Genomic DNA, 15,106 nt, shown 5'->3' with positions numbered 1-15,106 from the left:
ATATGGCTGATATAGACCCTAAAGCCTTGCTGGTCAAAGTCAGGTCCGCAGACCAGCAATGTCAGTGTCATCTGGGAGATGTTCAAAATGCAGGCTCTGGGACTTCCCTGGTGGCACAGTGGTTAAGAACCTGCCTGCCAATGCAGGGGGCATGGGTTTGATCCCTGATCCGGGAAGATCCCATGTGCTATGGAGCAACTAAGCCCGTGTGCCACAACTACTGAGACTCTGCTTTAGAGCAACTAAGCCTGCGAGCTACAACTACTGAGCCCGCATGCCTGGAGCCCGTGCTCCGCAACAAGAGAAGCCACGGCAATGAGAAGCCTGCTTACCGCAAGGAAGAGTAGCCCCTGCTCACCACAACTAGAGAAAGCCCGCGCGCAGCAACGAAGACCCAATGCAGCCAAAAAGAAAATTAATTAATTAATTAATTTTTTAAAAATGCAGGCTCCAAAACTCTTCCCCCACTTCCCCTGAATCATAATCCAAATTTTAACAAGATCTGGGTGATTCACATTTACATTCAAGTTTCAAAGGCTTTGACCTAGAGTTTGCAGATTCCTTCCAGCCAGGAACAGGGTTCTGCAGAGCTGAGCAGGCAGTTGAGGGGTACAGGACTGTGGGGATGGGAAATTAGGGCAGAGATTCAAGTCATCAAACCAGGGTGCCCAGGGAATTCCCCAGTGGTCCGGTGGTTAGGATGCTGCACTTTCACTGCTGAGGACATGGGTTCAATCCCTGGTCAGGGAACTAAGTTGCTGCAATCTGCGTGGTGCAGCCAAAAAAAAAAAAAACCCAAAACAAAGAAAACCCAAAAAAATCCAGGGTGCCCAGAGGTGATGGCTGCCTTCCCCCACCCTTGCTCGCAGGTGTTTGCCCACTTCAGCCATTCTTTGGGGTCTGAGGAAGGCATATGGTTTCCCAGCGAATCATCTAATCATGGAAACTTAGTTTCCTACTGCCCACCCTGGATGGCAGTCTCTTTTACAATCATCCCGATACATAATGTCCCAGCAGCTGTTGAAACAAACATCGTTGTGGTGTGATGTAATTGTTCACGACTGTAGTTCAGAAAGTTCTGCTGAAGTTAGCCTTCTTGTCCCTTCCTCCCATTTGTCCTGGTTCTACCTCCAGAAACACATCAAGTTTATTCCTGCTTTGCACTGTGTGCAAATACTTGAACCTGGTTTTCCTGTGCCACCAGGTTCCTCTCCAGGCTAAGAGACCTCTCTACCTGGGACGTCTTCCTTGGAAGCTTTCGTTCTGGTTCTCCCCCCTTACATCCTGCAGGCATTTCCATTAGGGAAGGGGAATGGGGTGGATGTAGCTGAGGGCTGCAGAGTCTGGCCTGTCATTAAAGGGACTGGGAGCCCCTGCCCACCACCGGCTGCCAACAGGATCTCGCTGTCATCCTCCATTCTAGATCACGAGGAACAAGAACTCCTTACCATTAGATGTTGGGAACCCCTGCTCTTGGGGGCTTATATCTGGTCTGTCATCCCTGACATAGGGTGGGGACAGTGGAATGGTGACCTAGCCTGCCCCCTTGCTAGGATAACACACTTCCCTTTACCCACCCTTTCTGGTGTTCAGACCCATCATATGTACCTTGAGGCTGGAGATTATATCATTCCATTTTGGGGGTGCCCCTTTCATTATAGCCGGAGGAGAAGGGCTAGGTCACTCTCATTTGGACAGCAGTACACCTATTGGAGTTTTACATACCTTCATACCAGCTTTAAACTGTGCTTTTTCATCGTGTGATGGGCTGATAGCTGTGACGTTCTACTTCATGGCAGGGTGTAGGATTCTGTTAGACATCATGTCTGCACGTCGGGTACCAGTTGCTCTGTACACTTGAGTCGTATTTTATGGAAGGTGTAAAAGACTTGCAAAGAGCTCTGTTTTTCAGGCCTCCACCAAGGGTATGGTCAGTTTCTGCAGCGTAGAGCGTGCTCTCAGCCCTGCGGTGGAGACGACAGAAGGGTGTGATGTGGTCCCACCCAGGAAACTTGGCAGTCTGATTTGAGAGGCAGGGTGCATTTCTGTTCGAATCCCATGGCTAAAATAAAGTTATATAAGATATCATAGTAGAAATTTCTTAAAAGCCTACCCTGAAGTCTTTACCTTTTTTTTTTTTTTGAATTAGAAAGACAATGAGCAAGCTTCAAACATCGACTCTTCCTACCTGGAGTCTCTTTTTCTATCCTGTCCCAGGGGAATTGTGCCATTTCAGGCGGGTTCACAAAACTACGAGCTGAGTTTCCAAGGTAAGTCTTTGTGTTTGGCAGTGGTGCCTGTCGCCGGAATCCGGCCTGTGGCGTCCGCGTGGGAGTGGGAATGGAGTAGCTCGGCGTGCTGCGCGCAGGACCAGGGTTCTTTTTAGCAAGGCAGGCAGTTCAGTGGGTGGGAGCCAGTGGCGGTCAGAAGACCTGTCCTCTGGAGCCTCGGCTCTGACGCAGAGTAGCTGGGGACAGCACCGAGCACCCTGTAAAATGGGGGCATTGGATTACGTGGTCTCTGGGGGTACTTCCGGCTCTGCCATTCTTTTTTTTTTTTTTTTAAGAGAGTGGTTGCTTGAGGATAAACAGCTAGTTTTTTTTTTTTTTTTAATTAATTAATTAATTAATTAATGGCTGTGTTGGGTCTTCGGTTCTGTGCAAGGGCTTTCTCTAGTTGTGGCAAGCGGGGGCCACTCTTCATCGCGGTGCACGGGCCTCTCACTATCGCAGCCTCTCTTGTTGCGGAGCACAGGCTCCAGACGCGCAGGCTCAGTAATTGTGGCTCACGGGCCTAGTTGCTCCGCAGCATGTGGGATCTTCCCAGACCAGGGCTCGAACCCGCGTCCCCTGCATTGGCAGGCAGACTCTCAACCACTGCGCCACCAGGGAAGCCCCGGCTCTGCCATTCTTAATTTCTGATTCTAGGTGGGCTGCTTCCCAGACTGAGGCAGAATTTTCAGGTGCTGATGACTGCAGTAGAGACCTTGGGCCTGTGGGTGCCTTCTGAATTTTATTTTATTTTTTTCATTTATTTGTTTATTTTTAAATTTATTTATTTTATTGTATTTATTTTTGGCTGCGTTGGGTCTCCGTTGCTGCATGCGGGCTTTCTCTAGTTGCGGTGAGCGGGGGCTACACTTCGTTGCGGTGCACGGGCTTCTCATTGCGGTGGCTTCTCTTGTTGCGGAGCACGGGCCCTAGGCGCGTGGGCTTCAGTAGTTGTGGCACACGGACTCACTTGGGATCTTCGCGGACCAGGGCTCGAACCCGTGTCCCCTGCACTGGCAGGCGGATTCTTAACCACTGGGCCACCAGGGAAGCCCCCCTTCTGAATTTTAGAACCTTGCTGTTCCTTTTAGGCTTCATCATCTAGGTCAATGGTTTTATCCATCACCTTTTCTAAAGACTTTGCCTTCCACCATGTTTATTTGAGCCTCCATAGAAAGATTTTCTGGTTACCCTCTACCCGTCTGTCTGTTGTGTTTAGTAAGCAACCAGGGCAGAAACTGCTATCCCTCTGAATGTACTGTCCCATCGGCTGCATCCATGGGACACCCCCTGCGTGTGGTCAGATACTTGCCTTTTCAGGACCCAGCCCTGTAGGTGCTTTGAAAGAGGTAAAGGAGATTTTGTCAGGTCCTTGACATTCCCAGGTGGTACCTGAGATTTGGGTCCTGTACCAATTATGGTGTGTTAAGTCATATAGCTTTGAAGGGCCATTATACCAACTTCTGTGGGAAGCAACCTGGCAATACATATCAAGAGATATTAAAATATGCTTGCTTTTTTATTCTCTCAGGAATCTTTCTAAGGAAATAATTCACAAGGAAAAAATAAGCTATAGGCATAAAGGTCTCTGTTAAAGCCTTACTTATAGTACTAAAGTAGAGGAATAGCCTGTGTACCAGTAGGGTAGTGACTGAACACATTAAGGTATTAAATTTCAGTGGAGTATTGGGTGGTTGTTAAAAATTATGATTATGAAAACTGTGCAGTAAAAGCAAAATTTGATATTGTTAAATGAAGAAGACAGACCCCCAAGTTTGTATTTCTGTACTTTTCGGTTTTTATGTTATATTTAAAACAGAAATGAATTTTTAAAAATTTAACGTGCACGATAAGTGCAGCAATGTATGCATGTGGACCAAGACTAGAAGGCAATAGAGAAAAATAAAAATCTCTTCCGGGGCTTCCCTGGTGGCGCAGTGGTTGAAAGTCTGCCTGCTAATGCGGGGGACACGGGTTCGAGCCCTGGTCTGGGAGGATCCTACATGCCGCGGAGCAGCTGGGCCCATGAGCCACAACTGCTGAGCCTGCGCGTCTGGAGCCTGTGCTCCGCAACAAGAGAGGCCGCGAGAGTGAGAGGTCCGCGCACCGCGATGAAGAGCGGCCCCCGCTCGCCACAACTAGAGAAAGCCCTCGCACAGAAACGAAGACCCAACACATCAAAAAAAAAAAAAAAAAATCTCCTCTGTTGGGGTCAAATTAAAAATGGGCTTAAATTAAAAAAAATTTTTTTGGTGGTATTCCCTGTGGTGAAATGTGGTGGAGAGATGAGAACCAATATACCTTGCTGCTGAATGTGGAGCAATTTTAGCCCCATAATTTTGTTCACTTGGTTCATAGAAACCAGCTCAGAGGAGTTGGCAGTGTTCCAGACTATTTTCTTTCTATTTCTTATTTGCTCTTACTCATTAGACTAGTATTAGAGTGTCAGTTGTGTGCTAGGCCCTGTTCTGGATGCTGGCAAACCAGGCAACTTCAGAAAATAATTACAGCTACGGGGAAAGTGAAGCAATGTGATGAAGCAGAAAGAGAATGGAGGAATCATGGGCGGGAGCCTGCTTTTATCGGAGGAGGAAACTTTGGAAGGGAGGGGGCAGCCCATGCACATGGGAAGGAGGTGTGTAAGAGATGAGAGCAGACGTTGAACCTTAAATATTTTATGAGCTGGAAACCTCGAGAAGGTTCTGAGCAGAGCTGTGGCATGATCTGATTTGCTCTTTCTGTCGTTGTTTGTTTGTTTTGTTGATGTTGATGTAAAACTATACTGAGGCATAATTGCTGCAATAAGATGCATCCATTTTAAGTGTGCAGTTGGGTGGGTGCTGACAAGTGCGTGCAAATACTATTCTAATCAAGATCTAGAATGCTCCCATCAATCCAAAAAGTTTCCTCATGCCCCTTTGCAATCGGTCTCTCCTCTGCAACCAGTTTACTTTGTGTCACTATAGATTAGTTTTATCTGTTCTAGAATTCCATATACATAGAACCTTGTAGTGTGTACTCTGCATATGGCTGACTTCTCTCACTCAGAATACTGTTTTTCACTCATCTATGTTGTTGCATATAGAGTAGTCCTTCCCTTTTAATTGCTGAGTAATATTCCATTGTAAGGATATACCATGGGGCTTCCCTGGTGGCGCAGTGGTTAAGAATCTGCCTGCCAATGCAGGGGACACAGGTTCGAGCCCTGGTCCGGGAAGATCCCACATGCCGTGGAGCAACTAAACCCCTGCGCCACAACTACTGAAGCCTGCGTGCCTAGAGTCTGTGCTCTACAACAAAAGAAGCCACCGCAATGAGAAGCCCACGTACCGCAACCAAGAGTAGCCCCTGCTCACCACAACTAGAGAAAGCCCTCGCTCAGCAACAAAGACCCAACACAGCCAAAAATAAATAAATAAATAAAATTTTTAAAAAAATGGATATACCATGGTTTGTTTAGTCATTAACCTGTTGATGGGTATTTGGGTTGTTTTCACTTTTTGGTTATTGTAATAATGCTACTAGGAACATTCACACGCAAGTTCTCGTGTGGATGTAGCTTTTCATTTCTCTTGGGTGAATACTAAGGAGTGGGATTGTTGGATTGCATAGGCAGTGCATGTTTAACTTTATAAGAAACTACCAAATTGTTTTCTAAAGTGGTTGCACCATTTTATACTTTCACTAGCAATGTACGATGATTTACTTTTTAAAGAACTCATGCTGGCTGCAGCTTAGACTTAGGTGTACAACATGCATGAATTGAAAATGACATTTCACATTTGAGGTAGAAAAAAACTTCTAAGATATAGCTACCACATTCCAACCCATAATCATTGATGCCTGTCATGGGTGACGTCTTGTAATCTGGCTGCCCTAGCTCTCTTTACCACATGACTCTGATTTAAAGATTAGATTAATTCAGGAATGCTCATTTACCTCTGTGTTTTCTGGGTCTTATACTAAGGGCAGTGAAGAATACAAGTTTTTATCATTAGTAATTTCCATCCAAAAGGATTTTCTCGATTCGTACACGTACAGTTGAGTCATGAATATTTGCTGTGTTACTAGCCTCTGAAAAATAACAATAAATCATTTCCTAGGACTGATTCTTGATTTGCGTTTTCTTTTTTCTGTCTAAAGGGATGATTCAGACAAACATAGCTTCCAAGACCCAAAAGGATATCGTCAGAAGGCCGACATTTGTGTCTTACTGGGATGTGGAGCAGGTGAAGCGCGGACAAGAGTGAGTGTCTTGGACGCTGCTTGCTGGCACACATTTGACGTGTTCACACACTGATCTTATTGAGTCACTCCTGAATCTGGACCCTGTTTTCTGAAATGTTCCTGCTCACATAACACTGCAATTTCCTTTTGCTTTAACAGTGAGTGAGGTACTTGCTAAGCGGTACAGCGTGACTGAAAGAATTCTAGAGCAGGAAGTCTGTCTTTCCCTCCAATTCCCGGGGGACTTTGGGCAGCTCTCTTACTCTGGGAGCAGCTTCTTCAGCTGTGAACGGCTGGTTGTTCCTAGGAAAGAATCAAATGCACAATTACTGGGTTTTTGTTTTGCTGTGGCTTCTGGGTATCTCTAGTCTTGTTGAGTGGATTTATAGGGGGTGGGAGGCTGAGAAAGAAATGGAGAGAAAAAAGGGATGTGGTAGCTGCCTGAGTAAAGGCTTTGGGGAAAGATAAAGTTGACGAAAGGGGATTTGAAAAGGAAATTTTGCTGTGGGGCTTCAGGGTGACTCCTCTGTCTGCTCATGAAACTCAGTCAAACCTACATTGCTCATGAACATTTTTGGAGTTGGATTTTTTTTCCCTGGTGATGAGTGATTATGTAAAACAGACGTCAAGGCAGGTGTGAAGTCGGTGTTCTAATTAGGTCCTTTTGGTTGTAAGAATTAAGGTATTCCATGGAAACGGGAAGTTACTAAAGGGATAAACGTGGTGTAGTAGGGAAAACAACGTTTTACAAGAAGCCAAGGCTGGGGAGCTGAGCTCTCTGCGGGCCTTAGGACTGGGAGTTGGGTCCAGTGCTGCTTTAGGACCTGAGCAGCCTGAGGTCACAGATCTTTGCCTGTGACCAGGTTAACGGCTGGACTCTGGAGCTACATGTCTAGGCTCAGATTCTGCCTGCTGCTTATTAGCTGTGTGGATTTGGACAAACTAATCACTCTGCATCCCCCCATCTGTAACATGGGCTTGATCCTAGTACATTTGTCAAGTAAATCTTAGCTGCTTTTCTTCTTATTCGTATTCCCCTGCTAAGAGACTCAGCAACCTTATCTATATCTATGTGCATATCTGTCTTTATATCTCCTAAGACTTTTCTCTGGCTAGTTCTTGACAATTTTAACCTCATTATTTCAATCTTTATATCCCTTCAGCTGTACCTTCTGCCGCTACTACCCAATTTTCTCTGAATTTCTTAATTCAAACTCCCAAGAATTAGAATCGGATCAGCCTAGCCAGCTAAGGTTCCCTCCAGTTCTTTTAACATTCAAATGAATAAAGTAAAAATATCGCAGGGTTGAGAGGCGTCGAGTACACTCCCACCTGTCTCCCCTAGCATAATCTTCCACCTCTTCCGTCCCCTCCACAAATATCAGCTCCTCAAAGCTCTTGAGATATTCTGTATGATGAATGGTACACAGTGATACTAAACAGTCAGCTAAGTGAGTGAGTGAATAAAATGAATTGAGAAAACTGTTCGTGGGCGGTTGTGGAGAGAACCAGCTTGAATCCTGCTGTCATGAGCCCAGAGGGGACACACTGCTTTAGGACAGACTAAGGGCTGTGAGTGTTATTCTGAACAGCCCGAAGAGAAATGAACTATAGCATTGTTGATGAGCTCCTTACAACGTATCAATTGAATTTGTTCTGCACTATACTGGTATAGTATGGAAATTGGAGCTTAAAATATAAATTGGGGCCAATTTCTTTCATTCCAAAAGAATCTTCACTTTACAGAAGGGGGTCTTTAAAGAGTTTTTTTCCTTAAAGCATTTTTAAAAATTTAATTTTCTCATTATGGAAAATTTCAAACTTAAAATTGTACAATAAACCCCTATGTATTGTACATGTTAGTAGAGAACACCCACGTGTATGGTTACTCTGAAATACAGTTCATCCAGGAAAGGCAGGATTCTTTTCCCTATACCCCTATTTTAGTGTTTATCACTTGACAAAGAAGCTGTAAGACAAACTTACTTAATGCTAACACATTAGGACTGTTGAAGGTTAAGCAGAAATGTAAAAAAGAGTCAAGGCTTTTACATTTTAAATCAATGGGAAAATAACAATTTACCAAATTATGAATGATTACCACCTTTTTTAAAAGCATGATTACTGATATGTGTGTACCAGGAATATGCAGGGATGTAGTTCAAAGAAGATACAAAGGGGAAGTTTTCTGAGGAACCTCACCTTAGTTGAAGTTAAGCACAGAAAGTGATTTGGGCACATGAAACAAGGAACCAGGTGAATTTCTTTCTCTGGCTTGTTTGCAGCCATCAGCAGGTGAGGACCCAACCAGAGCCTTTCATCTCGATATTTCTTCCTCAGCGGAACACATGCGTCTCATCCTCGAATGGCTATGAGGTACTTGGTTTTTACTTTTTAGTGGGTGAATTGTTTAAAGATGGGACAAAGTACTTTGCTATAAATGTGTGTATTTGAATGAATGAATGAGTGAAGGAGTGAGTGAATCGCTTCTGCAAAACCCTTGAATCAAGATTCAAAGGATGTGCCACTTTCCCAGAGAACAAGTCTACAGGGCACGTCACTGTTTCCAGAGTCCAGGCACACATGATCTCCTTGGGATAGATCCTCACAACAAACTTGTAAAATAGATATTCGATTCCCTACCTTACAGACGAGAAAACTGGAACTCACAGTAAGAGCGACTTGTCATTAGTCGGAGTTAAAAAGCAAGTTTCTGTGGGAGCTGAGGTGTGCCTTACCTCATCACCTCGCCTGGTTGGGGCGAGACTCTTCCTGGATCATTTAGCCTCCACATCAGACTCCAGCTTTGGGTGCAGGCAGCTCTGCTTGGGCTCCTTGGGTACCTCCAATGCCTCTGCCCCTGCACTGGCTTTAGGCAGGGAACTCACCAGGTCATTGGACTAAGTCACACACCTGGGGATGGGGTGGGGACGCTCCGTTTGCCTTCAGGCATAATGCTCTGTTAGCCTGAAGTCAGCCTGAACAGACGGGCTTCATGCCGTCTAGTTCATCACTGGAATGAACTGCCAGCTGTGGAAACCCTAAGCCAGCTTACCCCATCTGCTGTCAGAGGCCTGGCAAGGATACTCCATGACACAGGGAGCCGCACATATGGACGTATCATGCCTTAAATGTTTCCTGTTTCACACTCATATATTTAAAAATTTTTTTTAGTTGTTTGAGATCAATAATGACTCTCTGGAATATGCCAAAGTGAGTGAGCGTTTTAAAGCTTCCATGAAAAATTTCAAGATTGAAAGGATAAGGAAGATCCAGAACGCAAAGCTCCTGAAGGCTTTTGAAAGGTTGGTGGCCACATTATCAGGTTTCTTGACATAAAGTTTGAAAGGATTAGTGAAGATCTATCTTTTAAGATTTATATTCACTGGTTCATTTTAGTAGTCAACAGTTTCTTCAATCTCTAGTTGTGTTTTCATTGTGTCCACTCAAGCTTCTCTCTTTCAGCTTTAGCTTTACAATTAAATGCTTTCATGTGTCTATCATTTAAAAGTTTTCATATATTTATTTTTTACAGCCGTTGCCTTAATGTTAGTAGCTCCATTCTGAAAGCTAGCAGAATAAAATTTTAAGATGATTAGACTTTAGTTGGGATTAATGTTATTAACTGGATTGGATGAGGAATGTTCCTGGTACTAAGTCTCACATTTCCTCTATTAGGAAGAAAAAGGAGATGAAGAGAGACGAGCAAATCCTGTTTTGTGCAATGAGACGCACCCATGTAGAGTCTATCTGTGCGAATAATTTTGACTGGGTCTTACATGGAATTCGTGACACCAAATATGGAAAAGGTTTGTATGGGATAGAGAAGCCAAACTAGTAGAACCATCACTCAGGCTCTACACATGCTCCTATTATGAGGTATATGTAATTATTTTGTATTAACCAGGACATCCAGGCTTTTACGGTCATGTAGAGAAAATAAGCTCATGTTAACCTGAAATGTCCAAATTAGAGTGGGAAATTGCCGTGGGACTTGATTACTGCACCTTAGCCCTGCTTCCCTCCTGTCTTTTGTGTTTTGCGGGAAGGGCAGGGCCAGGAAACCAAGGCATCTCATACATCTTGCAAGGTACTCCCCCTTGTTGATGACTTTGTCTACCATTGCTACTCAGTTCCAGCCATGGCTCTTCCTGACCTATGCACATCCTATTGCCACTGCTAGGTTCTAATCAAAGATGGGAGATGAGGCCTCTCCCATCTCAGACCACACTGGTGGTTACACAAAATCTTTTCAGTGCTTTCTTTTTGTTCCTAAATTCCTTCATGCAACTCAAAAACCAAAAACCCAAAACCCAACCAAACAAAAACCAAGGAATCACTCATCTTTTTTTCTTTCTTTAAAAAAATTTTTTTTGTCTACTTTGGGTCTTTGTTGCTGTGCACGGGCTTTCTCTAGTTGCAGCGAGCGGGGGCTACTCTTTGTTGTGGTGCATGGGCTTCTCATTGTGGTGGCTTCTCTTGTTATGGAGCACGGGTTCTAGGCGCTGGGCTTCAGTGGTGGCAGCATGTGAGCTCAGTAGTTGTGGCTCGCAGGCCTACTTGCTCCACGGCATGTGGGATCTTCCTGGACCAGGGATCGAACCCGTGTCGCCTGCACTGGCAGGCAGATTCTTAACCATTGCGCCACCAGGCAAGTCCAAGAATCACTCATCTTAAGGGAACAAGTAATAGTTTATCACATTTTCAAAGGGGGCTCAACTCATATACCTAAGATTAAATTCAACGCCCCCCCCCCCCCAAAAAGCAAGAAGCCAATCAGTCAGTGAACAAATATTTTTGAGTGCCTTCTATGTGCTACATGCTGGGGACACAGTGGCGAACAAATTAGACATGCTCCCACCCCCCCCCCCACCATTATTTCACATAATTTAATGATTGCAAATGTTCAGCTGCTGTAGATGAAAAGAACAGGCCCTGTGGACACCTGATCTGGTTGGAGAGGTATTCCTAAGAACAGGTGGGGTTCACCAGCCTCAAAGAGTCAGGAATAATTGGTCCAAGACATGGCCACGCAATAGACTTGACCCCAGGGCATGGGAAGCTAATGAAGGGTTTTAAGCTGGGGAAGGACTAGATGAGCATTTCTTAAGTTTCTTAAGTTTAAACACATCACTAAAACCTACCGAGAAATGTTTGGAGAAAGCGGAGTAAACATCTTGAGTGAAATATAACATGTGTGACATTTAAACCCATCAGTTTCTCATGAGTCTCTTATGTCAGAAGTCAAACAAATATTTCTCCTACAAAATGGAAATACGGTATATATATATACATGTTCCCAGGTCTTGGCCATAACTGGCTCTGATAGAGACATTCTTGGATGCTTAGTCTGTTTCTCCTCTTTTATGAAAAGAAGAGTGCTGAAACGCTCTGAAATGTATTTGGATGGCTTGACAGTGTTACTCACTGGCTGTCATTCTTCCTTTAATTTGGTGAAAGGGGAGAGTTGTTCATGGCCAAGTATACGCCTTTGTGTAGCATGGACGCAAGAGGCGAGGATGGCGCCTGCAGTTCTCACGGATGTGTAGGGCATTCCTCAAGGGACTTTTCCCCATGCCACCCTCCCTTGTGAAGGTCAGGGAGGGATCCTGTTCCTTGGCCTGTCTCCTGTTACATGGAATTAGGAAGTGTTTTTGTTCTGTTTGTGTTTATTTTTAATGTTGGCTTTCCAGTCCTGTCTCCCATGATGCTGTTAATACGGTCTAGATAGACTGGTATGAACCACTGGGTCCATAATCTTAAAAAAATCAGGCAGTTATCTTAAAAGAGGCCAAGGGGCAGATCTCAAAGAGATGGCTACTCTCTGAGGGGAAAAAAAAAGAACCCCTGTTGCACACGTGAAACCCCTCTGGATAGGCTGTTGTCTGTGTAATTTATACATGACTATGTGTAAGAGGCGGTAAGACATGCCTGGAAGGATAGAAGGGCTCTGGGTTACATCTTGATAAACTGGAGTTGGAAACCAGGCATGTAACAGGACGTAGAGGAGAAGAGTAGAAGGCAGGTGAGTAAGTGAGTTCCTACAGGCTGGAAGGTGGCCCAGAACTGATCAGACTGGATTGAGGAGAAGAACTGCAGCAGTTAGGTGAAAGCCACCCACCTTAACAGCAGAGGAGATTATAAAAACTCAGATTTGGATAAAAAGCAGAAGCAAAGTGAAATTAGAAAAAGAAGCACTTGTTTGGGGGGCGGCTAAGCAAGGAAGGACCTGTCCTGGTACCAACTGGATTCAAGACACTAGACGGGACATGTATAAGGTCAGGGAACATGTTTAGGATCCAGGGTGCAAGATTCTGCAACCCAGGTACCTCAAGATGCCAAACGGTTAGAAAGAAGGAAACAAAAATGTCAAGATAATCTGAGTGTCTATGTAGAAAACTCCAAAGAGTCTCCAGGGCATTGGAATGTTGGTGTTCTACCAGGGAGTGCGACACACGCATTCCTCTGCTGCTGGACTCCCCTGTCATCTCTGACTTTTAGCCACTGACCACCCTCTGGGCCCAGACCCAAGGTCCCTGAAAGACTGAGTCAGAGCCAAGTTGGCCCTTTTTGACTCTCAACCGAGAGAGGGTTCCTTCTCCTGGTCTTATTCAGAGTTCTTTCTAGTTAACAAAGTCTGCCATTTTTTGCAATGTATTTCTAGATCCTATTTTGGTAATCAGAAGCTGACCATAATTCTTTCTCCTTATATACTCCTTCCAAGATTCTAATTCTCTTTGAGGCAAAGTATGTGTCTGGCTAAATGAAGGATAGTTGTGTATAAAGAATCGGAGGGAAAAAAGCATAATATTTTTGACAGTATTATCCCATTACATCAGTTATACTGAATGCATGAAAAAATGAATCAAAGTAGACTCTAGAAAATCAGCACATTGTGAAGTCTAAGTGTGATTTCTAGGACAAACAAAAGCTAGCTAGGCAAAAAAAAAAGTCGAGAGAAGAGTGTTTACGAAGACGAGAGAGTGACAAAGGCCAGGGAGGCTGTGGACAGCACAGCACAGCACACCTAAGGTGTGGTGAGAGTGACGAAAGATGAGGTTGTGGCCGTAGGTTGGGGTCAGATCCTGAAAGACCTTGCAAGCCATGCTAAAGGGATGATGGATTTTATCCTGAGGACAACTGCAAACCACCAATGGCTTTAGGAAAGAAATGACATGTCTCTGGCTACAGTGTGAAGAGAGGATGGGCAGGACCAGGATTGCAGGTGGCGAGAACAATTAGGAGGTTGTCTCAGGAGTCCCGGCCAGCAATGAGGGTGGCCTACAACCACGCAATGGCAGGAGTGGGGAAGAGGATGTTGGGTTTCAAAGGATCTGTTCTTTGAAAGGGTTATTTGCAACAAGACGGAGTCCAGGTCTTAGGAGAGTGGGCTAAAAGGTTGGGTCTTTGGTTTGGATCATTTAAGCATATGTAGATTCCAGATTATATAAGCATGATTTAAAAACAACCAATGCTGTGCTCGCTTCAGCAGCACATATAGTAAAATTGGATCGATACAGAGAAGATGAGCATGGCGCCTGCTCAAGGATGACACGCAAATTCGTGAAGCGTTCCATAAAAAAAGAAAAGAAAAAAAAAAAAGGAGAAAAAAAAAACTGATGCTTTCTTTTAAAATCAGTTATTTAGGGTGATGGTTACTCTTTTCTCAATGGAGAATGATAAAAATATCCTCCAAAGATCTATAATGCCTGTATAAAGAGTCATTCTTCATTCAGTTGTCATTGATAAACAAAAATAATCATATTAGCGCTCAGACTTTCTTAGAAGATAGAAAATATTTAATTGAACAACTGTAAAAAAAAAACTCAGTGCCATTAAGACATATGTACAGCTACCCCTGAATGTCGAAAATATGTTTTATGGTTAATTCCAATTGCTTTAAGTCAAATCTGTTTTTACCAGTAATTCCATACTATTTACTTTACACCTTTTACATGCATAACTGGAATTCACTTATCTGTAAACGTTAGCCTTCTGGAATGTCACTCAGGGTCTGAAAGAGTGAACAACTGTATAAGTAGCCCATGTTGTCATAAAATTCCTGTACCAAAGATCATGTATGTTTATCCTTGGGAGCTCCTCAGAATTCATTTAGTCTTATGCCTTTAGTCTTTTTTTCTCAGCCCAGCAAGTGTGTGGAGTGGTAATAAAGAGATACTAGAGGCAGGCAGCAAGAAGAAAGTTAATAGCTTTTAAGTGGAGAAGGAGGAAAAATGATCTGCAAGGCACAAACAATTTTTTTTTCTCATGATGGAGTCATTAGTATAGGAGAACACAGCTCTATCCACCTTAGTAACTCAACAGGGCATCCCTCTGTTATAACACCATATGTCAGAATTAATATCTGCATCTGAGGTATTAGTAAAATAAAGGGTAAAATGAGTTTGTTCTATTTTTTGAAAATCAGAGAGGTGTGTATGCTTTAGAAAGATTTCATTCCAAAACAGCTTGAATCGTTTAGAAGTTCTAGAAATTGACATACGAGGAATTGCTCTTTGTAGACACTTAAGAAATGAAGTATGACTGTCCTGTGATGAAAAGAGCTGGGTAGTGCACACAGAATATGTAGTGGGGGGTCCATCACAGTG

General features: G+C 43.9%; 1 protein-coding gene and 1 long non-coding RNA gene across 2 annotated transcripts in view; one reads left to right on the top strand and one right to left on the bottom strand.

Moving 5' to 3' along the window:
- Window positions 1-15,106, bottom strand: part of LOC309632627 — a 364,034-nt gene that overhangs the window by 36,945 nt on the left and 311,983 nt on the right. The gene's annotated exons all lie outside the window — the stretch shown is intronic.
- ZC3HAV1 (zinc finger CCCH-type containing, antiviral 1) overlaps window positions 1-15,106 on the top strand; it is a 61,274-nt gene that overhangs the window by 40,202 nt on the left and 5,966 nt on the right. The window contains exons 8-12 of the mRNA XM_082400291.1: window positions 2,150-2,270; window positions 6,414-6,516; window positions 8,783-8,873; window positions 9,672-9,802; window positions 10,176-10,306. Of these exons, the coding sequence (XP_082256417.1) occupies window positions 2,150-2,270; window positions 6,414-6,516; window positions 8,783-8,873; window positions 9,672-9,802; window positions 10,176-10,306 (577 nt within the window). The remainder of the gene's footprint in view (window positions 1-2,149; window positions 2,271-6,413; window positions 6,517-8,782; window positions 8,874-9,671; window positions 9,803-10,175; window positions 10,307-15,106) is intronic.

This window comes from Balaenoptera borealis (assembly GCF_965194805.1).
Source record: "Balaenoptera borealis genome assembly, chromosome: 7".
NCBI classification, from domain to species: Eukaryota; Metazoa; Chordata; class Mammalia; order Artiodactyla; family Balaenopteridae; genus Balaenoptera; species Balaenoptera borealis.
The sequence above is the reverse complement of the archived record's forward strand: the minus strand, read 5'-3'. Positions and strand labels throughout refer to the sequence as shown.